The 16,236-nt window shown below is 40.6% G+C and overlaps 1 protein-coding gene across 13 annotated transcripts in view; it reads right to left on the bottom strand.

Moving 5' to 3' along the window:
* The window catches only part of fubp3 (far upstream element (FUSE) binding protein 3), a 129,701-nt gene that overhangs the window by 52,108 nt on the left and 61,357 nt on the right, over positions 1-16,236 (bottom strand). For all 13 annotated transcript variants that reach the window (XM_069886039.1, XM_069886044.1, XM_069886055.1 and 10 more), the window contains 4 exons: positions 9,781-9,879; positions 8,054-8,156; positions 6,110-6,210; positions 3,210-3,354 (listed from right to left, as the gene is read on the bottom strand). In XM_069886039.1, coding sequence (XP_069742140.1) covers positions 3,210-3,354; positions 6,110-6,210; positions 8,054-8,156; positions 9,781-9,879 — 448 coding nt within the window. The remainder of the gene's footprint in view (positions 1-3,209; positions 3,355-6,109; positions 6,211-8,053; positions 8,157-9,780; positions 9,880-16,236) is intronic.

Below are 16,236 nucleotides of genomic sequence, written 5' to 3'. Positions count from 1 at the left end.
AGGGATGCCCTTGGTGGTTAATGCACCCACTGGGGGAGGTCACTCACAAGACGCTTGGTGGCCAGTCACAGACACGTTCAACAGTCAGTCTATTCTTCCGCCTGACAGGGATGCAATGTGAAACCGACTGCAATGGTACTTGATAAAAATTGTAAAGCAATTAATCAAATCACTAAAAAGACAGCAATGACACTGCCCAGCACTGGAGAATTATCCATCAATTTTTTTTTTATCATGGTAATATGGCAAAGAGAAGTAACGATTTATCTTCCAGCTCCTGCCTTCACCCAACATAGAAAGCACTTGACATTTCTATTGCCTCGATGCCTTTTCAGGGCTCTTTCAGCTGGTCAGAGCCACTGAAAAGGTAATGCTGGACATCAACTTTAGAGACTGGGAGATAGAGTGATCCTGAAAAGACCCATGAAACATTGGTTATGCAGTCAGATTTCAATTGCAGTCTGTCCAAAAAAAGGACAAGAGTGGAGGGTGGGGGTGGGGGTTATTGGAGAGAGGAGATATTCACACAAGATCATGAACCGAAACCTCAACCACCAACAATTAATGTCACATTAGCTTCAGTATATTGTAAGTCACATTAAGCTGAAAAAGTGAACAATGAAGCACTGGGTTTTCAAAGCGTGTGCTTCTTCACCCGCCCCTGTTCTCACAACCACTATATAGTCAAATGAACTGGTCTTTTTTTAATGTGGGTTTTGTAGGGTGGAGGGGAGGTAGGGAAAAGAGAACCAAAGTTTGGGCGATTGGAGTCACGTTTCATCTTAAAAACAGCTCCATTCAGCCATCACTAGTTTAGTTAAAACAGGTCAAGGGTTGTGTCAGAAATTTAAACCACTTCATTATTCTCTTCATGAAAATGTAAAGGAGTCCTACAAAGTTTAACTCTCCAAAAGAACAAACAGGCTTCAAAGATTTCAGACTTTCCAAAGGAAAAATGTCTCTCATATTTCTAAAATAATTTCCTTGCATTTTGCTTCTTTTTGCAGTGTATTAGAACAGATTCAAATCACTACTTTCATACATTATCCATTGATTAGAAACACTGAACATAGCTTGTGCACTTAGCATCTTAAAGCAGTGAAGAAAGATCTGGTAAATACAGCATATTGAACATTTTCTGACTTTGCTAAGAGAATAATAAGACAGTTAAAGGCTGTTCCTGGGTAACAAACAGATTCCTTTTTCTAGATGTCTGCAAATCTATTTTTTGTGCAAGACAGAAAATATGCTTAATCTGGAAATGATACCACCAGTATTGTAATGAGTGGCAAAGGCTCATGAGACTGATAGAACAATTACTAAATGGGAGAGAGAGAAAAATTACTTTTGCTGTTCGCAGTAACAAATGTCTTAAGTACAACTTTTAAATTTATTATGAGAGCTCGATTATATATAGGGGTGTACACAAGTCATACATTAACAACTCAGTACCTGTATTGAAAATAATACTAGTCGAAACTTAAAAGATCAGTTTAATTATCAAATTAGTGAGCCCTTTTGGCTGATAACTTTGTTTTGTGAACTTCCGATTATGCATCTGGCACAATCCTCAGTGGAGATGGCAACAGCGCAGAGAATTAGAAAGGGAAGTGTCAGATGAACATGCAAGTCAGAGTTGCCATTAGTGTTGCCTCGCACCCCTTACAGTAAGAGAAAGAGAAGCAAAAGAGTCCCTTCAGAGTCACTGAGTGTCCGTGAATTTGCTTCCAGAGCTCCCACAGCCTCTGCAATTGCACAGACCCCTGTTCTATCAATTGGCAACATGAGTTCCAGATCTAAACCTCCAATACAATCAGGAAGACTAGCATGCAAAGACCTGTTGGAGCCCTTCTTGCTAACATCACCTTCACAAATCTTGGTTCCGATACCTGGTTCTCATGAGCCACTCTCCAGCAGCAGAAAGGCACACCTGGAGTGGTCAACCTGAAAGTGGCAGTGTTCCCATAGACCTCCCATCTTTGCCATTTTGGTTGTGGAATTCATGGGTTTGGAAGGTGTTATCAGAGTAGCCACAGCAGAGTAAATATTGAGCATTTTGTAAATGATATAAACTGCAAACATTATGAGCTGGTGGTGCAGGGAACACATTGTTTGGGTGGTTGATTTGAGGGTTAATCAAGTGGGCTCCATCATTCTGATTGGCATGCAGCAGATACACAACTTTTGGTTTGTGGATGAGGGGCAGAAGAAAGAAACTCATGAGTGGCTGCAGGCTCAATGAATATTGTTTGACAACTTCAAATGAAGCACCAAGAACTGCACTAACTATCACACATGGCTTCTATCAGCTTCATGACAATTCTGACTCCATCAACCAGGAAGGACTCTAGAATCTTGTACAAATTCAGTTGCCAGCACAATTCTACTTCCACCCTTGCAGTTCCTTCCCACAAGCTACTATTCTTGTGCCAAATGCATTATATAAATACACTAACTATTCTAACCACAAGGCAATCTTAGTGAAAGGTTTCAAATCAAGCAAGACTATATTACTGCTGATATTATTCTTTAATCCTGCAATTTATTTCCAAAAGGAGCAAAGCAGATCTACAAGACTAATGGGAAACTATTTCCAACCATGAGCTTCCCATCGCCATAGCAGCTTAAGACCAAATGTTTAAAATTGCCTACAAACTGCACAAGTGCAATTGGGTTTAGATTGGGGTGATACCACCAGTGACCTCATTATGGCTGCATATGCAATCCTGCAAAATGTAAACTATTTTTTTTTTAAATAACAGTACATAATGTTGTTGAGCCTCAAAGTTATTGATTATTTTCCTCCAAAGCAATCAGAGTACAAAATATTTCCAAATATAATTTAAGCACACAAGTGACAGTCTTAAATAAACTGGCAATATTTCAACAAGACTCACAACAATGTTTACTCTAATAGCTTGTCGGAAAGGAGATCTGCAATGGAACGCCACTAACATAGCAAGAAATGAGAAAACATTTAATTTTATGGACATTAGAAATGGTTGAAAAAAAATGCTTCACGCTTATTGGTCTCTTAACATTTGACAAGCAGTCACACCAACAGAACAAACCAATGAAGTGCACTCTGCTTTTGAGCCAAGCTGTACTGACCATGAATATGTCAATGACAATTTCTCCCCTTGCAAGTGCTTTACCATTTTTTGTTCCACAGTAAAGTTCATTACAAATATTGAGTTAAAATATCATACCTCTTCCAATAACTAAGCCACATTTATCAGCAGGTATTGTGTATGTTATTTCCTGCATTCCACCTGGAGGTCCCACATTCCAATCACTACGACCCCTACCCCGTCCTCTTCCGGGACCACCAAAGCCAGATTGACCATCTCTTTCCTGAAAAAGAAATGAATAGGGATTGAACAATGTGAGCAGAAATAGAAGGTTGTCAATACTTAAAATAATTAAAAAGTAGAATTACAAAGTATTGTATGGCAAAATACTGATTTAGAGAGGGAAGGAGTGAGCTCTCATGTGTGTTAGTTTAATGATGCAAGATGTTACAGTATGGCATTTTACAAGAATTTTCACTCATTTTTAGAGTTTTAGCAGAATTTTAATTATTTTATTGAGCAGTGTAAGTATGCTCTATTAATGGAATGAAACCATATTGCAACATGTCAATTTACAAGTCCAATAGATTGCTCACATTTTAAAGAACACTATTGTGTCTATTTGAGTTCATTGTGGTTTAATATACAAACTAAGGTCTGATGCAAAGAGAAATGAGGCAGAGCCTTTATGTTCAAGTCTGTAACACTAGTCTTCCAGATCATACAGATAATAATGGCATTATAATTTAGTCCTCACTTTCAAGTTTTATATATTTTTTCCTATTGATTTAATGGTAATAGTTTAAATATAACATCTTGATCAATTTGAGAAGCAGATCTGGCTGAAGCACAAGGCATTTCTAATCTTCACCACAGCTTTCAACCATAACAAGACTTGTTTTTTTATGGGAACTTTTATCCCCACAAACACCAGGCTGTTACCTGTTACCAGGCTGTTACCTGTTACAATCAGGAACATAAAATATTACAGAAATGCTGAGGCCTATTAAATTAGTCTGCCTACATCAGTGGTTCTCAACCTTTTTCTTTCCACTCACATACCACCTTAAGCAATCCCTTACTAATCACAGAGATCCTATGGCATAGGGAATACTTGAAGTGATTCATGAGTGGAAAGAAAAAAAGTTGAGAACCACTGGCCTACATATAGATGGAAATTTAAGGGTAAATTCCACGGGTGATGGACTCCAATCATGTTGTAAGGGAAAAAATCCGGGGTAAGATGAAAATAATGGTTGCAAAATTAAACAAAGGAACATCAATAAGAATACATTAGATACCCCAAACCATAACGATCATGGGTTGCTTAAACATTGATTGAAAGCGGAAAAGTGCAGTGAAAACGTTTGAGAGGAATCCTAATTGTCTGATTGTCCATCTTGCAAACAAAATCTTTCTTCAACCAATGGACTTCATAACAAGATAGAATTTTTTATTAGTATATCATGTGATTTGATGATATATTAAATTCAATCTTCTTCAGCATGATGCTGAAACAAGCCATGAAAGACCTCAACAATGAAGACACTGTTTACATCCAGTACCGCACGGATGGCAGTCTCTTCGATCTGAGGCGCCTGCAAGCTCACACCAAGACGCAAGAGCAACTTGTCCGTGAACTACTCTTTGCAGACGATGCAGCTTTAGTTGCCCATTCAGAGCCAGCTCTTCAGCGCTTGACGTCCAGTTTTGCGGAAACTGCCAAAATGTTTGGCCTGGAAGTCAGCCTGAAGAAAACTGAGGTCCTCCATCAGCCAGCTCCCCACCATGACTACCAGCACCCCCACATCTCCATCGGGCACACAAAACGGTCAACCAGTTTACCTATCTCGGCTGCACCATTTCATTCGATGCAAGGATCGACAACGAGATAGACAACAGACTCGCCAAGGCAAATAGCGCCTTTGGAAGACTGCACAAAAGAGTCTGGAAAAACAACCAACTGAAAAACCTCACAAAGATTAGCGTATACAGAGCCGTTGTCATACCCACACTCCTGTTTGGCTCCGAATCATGGGTCCTCTACCGGCATCACCTACGGCTCCTAGAACGCTTCCACCAGCGTTGTCTCCGCTCGATCCTCAACATTCATTGGAGCGACTTCATCTCCAACATTGAAATACTCAAGATGGCAGAGGCCGACAGCATCAAATCCATGCTGCTGAAGATCCAACTGCGCTGGGTGGGTCACGTCTCCAGAATGGAGGACCATCGCCTTCCCAAAATCGTGTTATATGGCGAGCTCTCCACTGGCCACCAAGACAGAGGTGCACAAAGAAGAGGTACAAGGACTGCCTAAAGAAATCTCTTGGTGCCTGCCACATTGACCACCGCCAGTGGGCTGATCACGCCTCAAACCGTGCATCTTGGCGCCTCACAGTTCGGTGGGCAGCAACCTCCTTTGAAGAAGACTGCAAAGCCAATCTCACTGACAAAAGACAAAGGAGGAAAAACCCAACACCCAACCCCAACCCACCAATTTTCCCTTGCAACCGCTGCAACCGTGTCTGCCTGTCCCGCATCGGACTTGTCAGCCACAAACAAGCCTGCAGCTGACGTGGACATTACCCCTCCATAAATCTTCATCCGCGAAGCCAAGCCAAAAAAATTGACTAAAAATGGGTTTATCATTGAAAAATGATTTTAGTAAGAATACCCAATCTTCCACCTGTGATGTACCAAGTTAGTTTCTCACCAAATGTAATGCTTTGAAAAGAAAAGCCTTTAAAACATGTCCACTGGCAGCAATGTGCCCAAGAAATTAAATGTAATTTGAAGAGTCCTTCCAAAGCGTAGAGGCATTTGCAATTTTGTAGGGAGGTCCCAATTTTAATGAACTGCATCATGAAAAAGTGATACTGTGAACATTTTGAAAACAAGCTTCCTTAAGGTAGTCAAATCTTTGACATTACTGTATTCATTAATTGCCAGTTCTGATGTAACCAGCAGAAATAAAAAAACTCCAGCATTTTTTTTTAAACCTTTGTTTAATAAATCACAAACTTTTGCTTCCTCACCTGGGCGGTGTGAATAAGTTCATTAATCATATGAGCAGCATGTTGACACCTGTCAGGAGGACCCATCACTTGAGCAATTCTGTCTGGCATAACACCATCATCTAGAAGAAACAAGTTAGTGAGATGCACAGCTCCTGATGCTCTTTCTAAACTCAAGGGCCAAGCATTGAAATGCTAGAGTCATTAATGATGGGATACAGCCATACTGCCTTTTTTCAGAGCAATGAGAAAGATTGAAATACTTTAGCATAACATCTTGAATAACATGAAAAAAATAGATGGTAAAGGTGAAAAATATGTGCTCTCTCTCAATCCTCCATTAATGAAGAGACCACTCAGTCTAACAAAGTGGTTCCCAAACTTTGTCAGGCTGTCACCCCCTTGGCCTCCAGGTAGCATTCCAAACTCCTCTCCCATACAATGGCATTGAGGGGTGGGGTAATGGCAGCACTAAGCAGGAACGCTAGTGGCGGTAGCTCTGAGCGGGGTGGGGGGTTTAGTGTCAGAGCTGAGTGGGTGGGGTGGTGGCGGCAGCAGCAGCGGTGCTGAGTGTGGGGGGTGGGGGTAGCAACGGCAGTGACTCCAGTACAACATGGCAGCTACCAAGACCAGGTCTCATGAGAACACCTTGGCGCTGTTTATTTTGCTCACTACTGCCACCTCGAGTCTGGCCAGAAAATTACTGCACTGGCTTCTTCGTGAAACTTTTCAGCAGATTAAATAATAAAATTGAAGGTTCAGAACACCCCTTTTTTCCCCCCACGCCCCCCTTGGATCTTTCCAATGCCCATGGAGGGAGGGGGGGTGGTAGCATCCATTTTGGGAATCACGAGTCTAACAGATTTTTTTTCATCCATTCAGGAATATGGGCTTTTCGGATTAACCAAGCATTTACTTGCCCTTTAACTGCCTTGATAAAGTGCAGTCTTGGATGTATGGTTATACCCATAAAGCTGTGAGGGTGGACCAGTATTTTGATCTATACTCAATCTAAAGTTTTGTTTTACTTAGAGAAAAAATCCTGACCCTTATTATTAAAGGCATCAAGGACCAAGTACAGAATTTAAAATAAACTGATGTTTCAGATAAATGTTGAAAGTAGAATTGTCCAATTACTTGGCAGGACGGGAGTCAATTACCTCAATTAAATGAAGTAAATTTACATTTACAAATGCAACATAAAAAAGCCCATAATGTGCAGTCCTGGAGAGTTCTTCAAATTCAATACTGTCAATAAGATTTTAGCCAAGCAAAATGGAGCAATAAACTTTTCAGATACAGGTACATCCCGCTTTATGAATACTTGCTTTACGGAAATTTACTTTTATGAAAAAGTGGGCTGTCTTCCCGATTCGGGTAAGTGAAACTACACTGTACATACATTATTTCTACTTTATATAGGCTGTGTATTAATCATATCATTCCTGATTTTACTATATGTTAGTGTTATTTTAGGTTTTATGTATTATTTGGTGGGGTTTTTTTGGGCCTGGGAACGGTCAAAAAATGTTGCCACAAAAATGAATGGTAATTGCTTCTTCACTTTACGCCATTTTGGCTTACGAAAAATTCTGTAGGAACACTCTAGTTTCGTAAAGCAGGGTATACCTGTAACTACAAAGCTGTCAACTTCAACATGGCAATAATCTCCTTCACATGGCAAGGAACATCCAGCACTGGGGCAAATATTTCAATTCCTTGCTATTACATAAAACACTAGCAAATCGCCTCAGCACTTAATGATCAATTACATTTACTACAAGCATTTGTTGAATGCTGAAGAATAAGAGGAGAGTTAGAGGAATGTTTAGAATGTTTGTGGGTTTGGCATAAAAATAAAGGAATAGTCAATCATTAGGTTCAGACAATTTCGCACTAAATTCCAAATTAGAAGAACTCTGGAAAACTCACTGGCCTACTACTAATCCAAGCTTTTCTCCTTACCTGGTTTAAATTGAATCCTGACACCAGCATCATTTTGAATCTTTTTTATCATTTCACCATTTCTTCCTATTACGATACCAACAGCAAACCTAGGTACAGCAACCTACAAAAAAATGTTTGCACACATATGCATATTTAAGCTTCAACAAATGCACAACAATGTATTTGTAAATTACACAGGTGTAATTTTTTTTATATATATAAAATCTTTCAACCCATCTTGGACAACTCTTTGTAGAAACCATTGATAATTAATACCAACTAGTCAAATATGCTCAATCATCTTTGTAGTTTAATCTCTGAAATTTTATTCATTTTCATTCACACCCCAAAAGGAATAGACTTCTTGCTGCATTACAATCCAATGAATTTGCTGACCTAGCTCATGATTGGAACTCAACTATTGAACAATTTCAATCTCAGGATATATTCATGCCCAATTCCATCTCAACACCTACTTCCATCATGAACCACTACTTGGATTCAGAAGGAATTGTGTTAACTTTCCACACCCTTTTCAACGTGCTAAAATGGTGACTGGAATCAGCTAAGAGAATACAAATTACATCTTGGAACTTCCTGGTTTGGATAATTTTCAACTTCCTGGTTTAGATAAATTTGCTATATGCAGTAAAATCCACATTATCCGGGATAAGCAAATAAAAAGACATCAAATAAATAAGACTGAGCGATACATTCTGCAGTGGAGCACTGAAACTTAATTGGACACATACAGGATTGCCCCGCTGAATGGGCAACGTCCTTCAATGCGTGTGCATTCTTTCCACTGTTACCACTTGTGTGGAGGTGGGTCAGGTTGTCATACACTGAGGGCCTGACCACTTGCCTGGAGGTGAACTGGGTTGCTCTGAGGGTCTGACCAGTATGAAGAGCTGGTCAATGCCGCTAGGGCAACTCTCCTAAAGTGGCTCCTTATCCCTGCCTAGTAAGAGTCTTTATTTTCATGAATATTCAGTATATTAATAAAGCTTTGCCTGTAAACTTGGATGAGGAGGTCAATTATGATGATGGCACGGTTAGCGTAGACGTTAGTGCAACACTGTTACAGCGCCAGCGACCAGGGTTCAAATTTAAATTTGTAACTTAGAGAAATTAATTGATTAAAGTGAACTTTACATCATTAAAGACCACAATACTGTTTTTCTCCAAATTACTTTACATTTTGCAGTGATACAGGTGTATTAATAAGGTATTAGAAGAGTGAGTCTGTCAACCAGAAAGTTCTCATTTCTAGTGTCCACAATCCCCAGTACAGGGTAATGGGGATTTATAGTATACTACTACTTAAACATTGCAGAATTAATAATATCTGGCTGATAAATATACAAAATACCTTTAAAATTACCATCAACTGTTAAGCCTAGGTAACGGAACTAACCATTTTCCAGTATAATATAAAATTACATGGATCAGGGTCATTTAAAGTGTTTTTCATGAATATTCTACATTGACAGGTATCTGGAGAAATTATTTGCAGATTTGTCCATGCCAAAAAAAAAGAGAATGGGTGTAACCTGGTTTTCACACTTTGAAAAAAGTTACTGACATGTAAAAAAATCACATTTATGCCAAGTCGTAAAGATCTTGCACATTGTATATTCCAATACATGTTTCATGGAATGCAATAAAATCCAAATATAATTAAATAAAAGACAGTCTAATTCATAAACTTTACAACTTCAATTCACAATTAAAGCAGTACTTACATCTATACTATTTCCACTCAACCTGGAGCCAAAATCATTTCGCCTGAAATCACCTTGATCTTTATCTCTGACTATTTCCAAGACCATCTCTTTCGCTTGCTGAAAGAGTAGCAGTAGGGAAAAGCAGGAAAGAGGTTAAAAGATTACATTGTTATTGGAGGTGGACAATCATTTCAATTAGTGTCAAAATTTAGACATAAAACACAGTAATAGGCCCTTCCACCCATATACCCCAATTAACCTTCAATCCACACAAGTTTTGAAAGGTGGGAGGAAACCCACACAGACACAGGGAGAATAGAGACACTTCTTACAGACAGCACTGGATTTTAACCCTGCTCACCGGTGCTGTAATAGCATTGCACTTAAGTGCTACGCTAACCATGCTGCCCATTTGTACAAACACTTTACATCCTGAAAACATCCAAGGGCAAGCATTCATTGCAAATGTAAGACAATATTTTAAAAATGAAATTCATAACATCAATATTAAACAGTGGAAATACAAAGCTACAAGTGTACACACACATTTTCATCTACTTTTTTCATTGCCAGCAGTTGACCACATACAGCACTTTTTTTTAAAGCTGTAAACTGCGATTGCTAGATATGGAACTTAAAAACAAAGCACAAAAAATACTCAAGTCAGGCAACATTTTATGCAGAGAGAAACAATATTTTTAAATTGAGCCAGGACCAATTTTTTTTCCGCTACCTTATGATACAAAGTCTCTGATCTATCTTGTCAGGGTCACCTCGAAGCAGAGTACTCCAAAGAGCAGATTTGGGGGTGGGGGAGAGATCACGTGATGTGGGGAGAATAGTAGGAGAAGGAGGTAGAATCCCGGAGTAAGTGGCATGAGAAGATGACTGGACCAGAATAATGACAAAAAAAAAAGCAAACTTACAAACAAGAACACGAAGGAATACTGGAAACCCAACTCAAGGTGCCTCATGGAAGAAAAATGGAGGGGCAGCATTGAGGCCCACTAACAAAGTTGACACTCAAACTGAACAGCCCGCCCTTCAAAAGAGATGGGTTGAGGAGACATCACCCCAGACCGGCAGATGGCAGCTGGAAGCCCTGTAGAATGCCTTGTGGGGAGAGAGGGGTTTGGGACCGACCACAACAAGAACGACAGGTCGGGCACCCTTCCATCACACAATGTTCGCATCAATGACGGTGAGTGTGGCAGTTGCGGGGCAGAGAGGCCAGGAAACGCTGGAAAGGAGCCAAGCAGTAACGTAATTGGGATGAACCAGCGTTGAGTCGGGTGGCGTGGAAAACCTCAACTCCAATGGGAGGATTCAGCATCAGTTTGAGCAGTGTGGCAAACTCTGGTGGTGTAGGTGCTGCAATAAGTCCTAGTGGTGGATCCAGCGTCGGGTCGGGGGTGGGGGAGGAAAGAAGGGTCCGCAATGATGATTCAGGCAGTGGCGGAGGCTATGGAAGAAAGCTTTAAGGCCACAAACCCAGGAAAAGAAACAAGTGAGGTAAAGCAAGCAGGGGACTCGGATCCTGGGCCTCATGGAGAACAGACTCTTCCAAGCAGTGGACAAAAGAGCACAGGACATGGTAGGAAAACTAAACAAGATGCTGGGTGCCCTCTCAGGCCTAATGGGGAGAATGTCAGAGGTAGAAGAAAGAATGGGGCCAAATGAAGATAAGATACACAACATGGAAGATAAACTTGACACATTGATGAGGGAGAGAGAGCGCATATGGGGAGAATTAGATGCCCATGAAAATTACAGTAAGAGAAATATGAAAATAAGGGGTTAAAAGAGGGTACTGAAGGGGAGAACCCTATGAGCTTTTTCAGGAGTTGGATCCCTGGAGTATTGGGTAAAGACACATTGGGAAAAGGGTGGAAATAGAGAGGGCACCAAGGTCTCTCCTCCTGAAACTGGGTCCCAGGCAGAAATCGCATTCTGTCCTAGTGAAGCTATTGCATTACCAGGCCAGGGAAAAAAATTATTGGAAACAGAGGTGGCTGGCACAAGAAGGGGCTGCCCGATGACAATAGAGGGGAACAAGGTTTTCTTCTGCTCTGACATCAGTGCAGAACTCCTAAAGTCGAGGAAGGTGCTTGAGCCAGACAAAAGGCTGATGAACAGAAAGGATATGTGCATGCTGAGATATCTACCCACCCTGAAAGTGGTACTACTGGGATGTTGGGGTTTTTAAAGCAGACCTGGGAAAGGCACAGCAATTTGCTGAGGATTTGCCTATGCTTGGGGGGGAAAAAAAAGAAAAATAAAGCCAAAATGGGGATTAACCCATGATAACATATATACTTTGTGAATTGTAAATTATTTTGGTGTGAATAAGTGTAAATAGAAATGAAGTGATAAGAGAAAACATTCTGGGAGTCCAAGGAAAATGGGTGGCGGAAAATATGGGTGCAAGGTGCATAACCTGTTATAACGAGGGGGATGGTGATGATGAGTTGCAGGACATAGTCACCCACGGGGTGGGGGGGGGGGGGGGGGGCGTAAGGTGTGGCGAGAATTTGGATGGGGGAAACTGTTTGGGGTTAATTAACTGTTTTACCTTTGTTTTTGTTTGTATATCGTCGTTTTATTTGCCCTTGGCTAGTTATTCGATCCTGTCCTCCCCCCCCACCCCTCCAAAGTCTGGCACGGGTCTGGCAGTCAGGAGGAGATGGCTGAAGACAAAGAGTTGGATGAGGAGGGGACCTAGGACAGTAGAGGTACAGAAGAAATACAGCTCTAACAACCTCTAGGGCAATGGCTAAGAGCATAAAGTTTGCTAGTTTTAATGGTTTGAATTATTCAGTCAAGAAAATGCCTTGAAACACATTAAGAAAATGGGAGTAGACCTGGCCTTCCTCCAAGAAACCCACTTCATGGAACGTGAGCATCAAAAGTTAAAAAGAGGATGGGTGGACCAGGTAATAGCCTCCCCGTTTGGCTCGAAGTCAAGTGGGGTGGCAATTGTGATAGGGAAGAGTGTTTTGTTGAGAGTTCAGGGTGTGACCACAGACAAAGCAAGTAGATTTATAATGGTGCACTCTCAAATATACTCAGAATCCTAGACCTTATTAAATGTATACACCCCCAACATAGACGATGAAAAATTTATGCAGGACATTTTCCTGAGATTGGCAGAGGGGAGGGAGGACATTCTAATTAGGGGTGATTATAATTTCTGTCTGGATCCTGTTGTGGATAAGTTAACAAAGAAAGTAGCGAAAACAAAATCGGCATGTGCCACCATTGACGGTATGAAGGGGCTGAATTTGATAGATGTATGGAGACAGAAGCATCCTTCTACTCAAGGATCATTTTTTTCTTGGCTTCAGCCCATATAGAGGATCATGGAAGCTGAGTACAGGGCAAGACTTCACTCATCCCTGATAGTTAAGAGTGAAATGCCGGACAAGGAGACAGTATACAGATGGCATCTTAATGCATTGCTGTTAAAGAAGCCAGAGTTTTGCAGTTTCATAACAAGGCAGATAGACATGTTTTGTGAGGCCAACTGTACCTATACTCCAGATAAATTTATATTATTAGACACCCTAAAAGCCTATTTGAGGGGTCAAATAATTGGATATACTAAAACAGTCAGGAAATAATATGAGAGGCAGGTGTGTGGATTAGATCAAGAAAAATCGCTCGTTTAGAAAAGGTCTTTCAAAAATCAGGCTCAGAAGATAAATACAGGGTTTTTACACATAAGAAGTTGAAATACCACACGATTCAAATATACAGCATGGAAAAGCCCAATTATGGTCTAAACAACAATATTATTAATTAGAGGAGAGAGCCCACAAGGTCCTTCCTTGGCAGTTGAGAACCGAGCAACTTACGGGGGAACAGAGAGCCCTATACTGAAACAAATTATCCATATTTGGAATGTTGTCCAATACTTAGGAATAAAATTGGGGCGGTCTCCAAAAACATTCCCTATTCCAAATTTACTAATACCACTGACGATAGGTAACAAGATCCTGGACACTTGGCGTCAAAATGGTATCAGGTGTATAGAGGACTGTTATGAGGAAGGGAAGCTAATGTCATTTGAACAACTTAGGCAGAAATATGATTTATCAAATAAGACATTCAACTGCTACATTCAGCTAAGATATTTTCTAAATGGCAAATTAGGTCCAACCAAGATCCTACCAAAACGCAGTGACAGAGAATGATTTGAAGGGGAACACACAGAAATCAATTTTAGCAATGTATTTGCTGCTCCAAGTGGAAGGACCTAAATGAGGTCTTCATGCAAGACAGAAGTGGGAGTTGGACTTTGGAACAACTGATGAGTGGTGCTGGTCCAACCTGTGTCGGTCTGGCATGACTTCAGTCATCAATGTGCAATACAGGCTGGTGCAATAGAATTTTTTGCACCAGCTGTATCTGACGCTGAAAAAAGATTAACAGATCCAAGCCAGAACTATCAGACCAATGTTTCAGATGTGGCTTTGAAACAAGAACCTTTGTGCACGCGACCTGGATATGTACCAAGGTGAGGCACTACTGGGTGTAACTAGGCAACGTCGGAGTGAAAATCATAGGTAAGGAATTCCCACAGGACCCAGCTTCCTGTCAGGTAACATAATGGACATAAGACAAAATGAAGCTGTCTACATTACAAATTTAATTTGTAATGATTGCATTGGAGGTGGTCAGGAAGTGCAAAAGTAAGAGTTCCGATTGAGTTTGTTGTTGAGGAGTCTGATAGTGAAGGGGTTGCCTGGTGAGTCAGAAATTGAAGTTTAGCAGATTCAGTAAAGCATTTTGTAGCATATGCTCTGCCTAAAGAATGTGTTGATGATAGATGGATTAAATATTAAAAGTTGAATTTCTAGTACCTATCCAACAAGTTACTTTCTTTCCACCACAAGCCTGACTTGAATATTGCAGGTGACAGAGATTTTTCATGATGAAGGATCATCAACTTGAAATGCAGACTGTCTCTCTCTGCACAAAAGCTGAATATTCCTGGCATTTGTTTATTTTGTTATCCCAATACAAGTTTTCATAAAGGAATTGCATTACACAACTTGAATGGTCCTTTAAATTCAGAAAGGCTAGACTATTTCTCTTCCAAAGGAACCTTGCACCTTCAAACATACTTCTGAAATGTATTTAAAAACTGGTAAAAATGAGATTTAGGCCTAAGAGAATGTTGCATGCTCTGCAAATTAATTTGCCCAGATTAGATGTTTGTAAATAAACCAAGTTAGTTTTCAAATGGTGAATATTCAAAGACCAGTATTCTTGACATATTTCATATTGTTAGACTATGTATTTCTTCAGAGCATACATGACAGAAATGAGACTTTTAATCTCCCAGAGCTTAATTTTCTACTTTATTAACTGTGAACCAAAGTCAACCACAGAACAAGTTAAAAATGACATTGGTGAGGAAGACACTGAAGTGGCTGATCAGAAGGCATCAGTTGTGGGTGTCCAACGAGCAACAGATCCCTCTCTGAAAAGCAACAAGAACATTCCTGAGTCGTAATCATTTACTTTTCAAGCACCAATTCATAAATGTCTTCCCTGATACCAGTGAACTTGGAGGAGTGAGATTTGAGATTGGACAGTGAATGAAAAAACTTTTCTGAAGTAATGCACACAATAAAGACGCGCACTTAGAATTCGAAGGGAGTGAAGGATGCCGCCGCCGCCACTGCCGACTTTTGAGATGAGGGGAGCTTCAAACTGAAAGATTATTAGAGAGTGTGCTTTAGCTGATACTGAAGCTGCTGAGTGTTAAACTGAGACAAAACTGCAATTTATTGGAAATAATTGCAAAGCAAGACATTAATTTAAATGGAAGAAAAGCAGGCTAAGGGACCCAAGACATCAAAGGATGGGTTTACCTTAATGCCTATAATTGACACCATTGGTGATGCTGTTCTTGGGCCTCTAATGGGAGTACCATTCAAAAAATCCAAGGGCACTTAAAGACATTGATAAGTATACACTTCCTGTTCGGTTTCGTTCACATCCAAGCAGTTGGAACACCCAGGTGATTTTCTCCAAGTACGAGTGGATAGGTTAGACATTTTATTGAAAAATACTATAGAGAAATTTGCATTGATGATAGGGGTCTTGCAGGGTCGGCATCAGAATGAGTGCTAGAGAGGGCATTCCTCCGGGGAGGGGGTGTGCGGCGGAGTGGTGGGCATAGTCCAACACTTGTAAGCACTCAGCTATAGAGTGGGGTGGTGGTGCTAGAACCTAATGAACATTAATGTCCTCTGTCCTTCTGACATAAGACAAAAGCACTGCTTTTATTGTGTGGAATCTCTAGTGTGCTTCAAGCTAGATATAAGTGACATTTGAAACACACTAGTGATGCGGGCAGGGATAGGTCTGAGGCGAGCGATGGTCGTAAGCGAATGGGGGCACAGCACTTCACTGGAGAGGCCATGCCCACGAATGTCCTCTTTGATGCCAACCATGATGTCGATG

The sequence above is a fragment of the Narcine bancroftii genome, chromosome 1 (genome assembly GCF_036971445.1).
Source record: "Narcine bancroftii isolate sNarBan1 chromosome 1, sNarBan1.hap1, whole genome shotgun sequence".
NCBI lineage: Eukaryota > Metazoa > Chordata > Chondrichthyes > Torpediniformes > Narcinidae > Narcine > Narcine bancroftii.
This window is presented reverse-complemented; position numbering and strand designations above follow the sequence as displayed.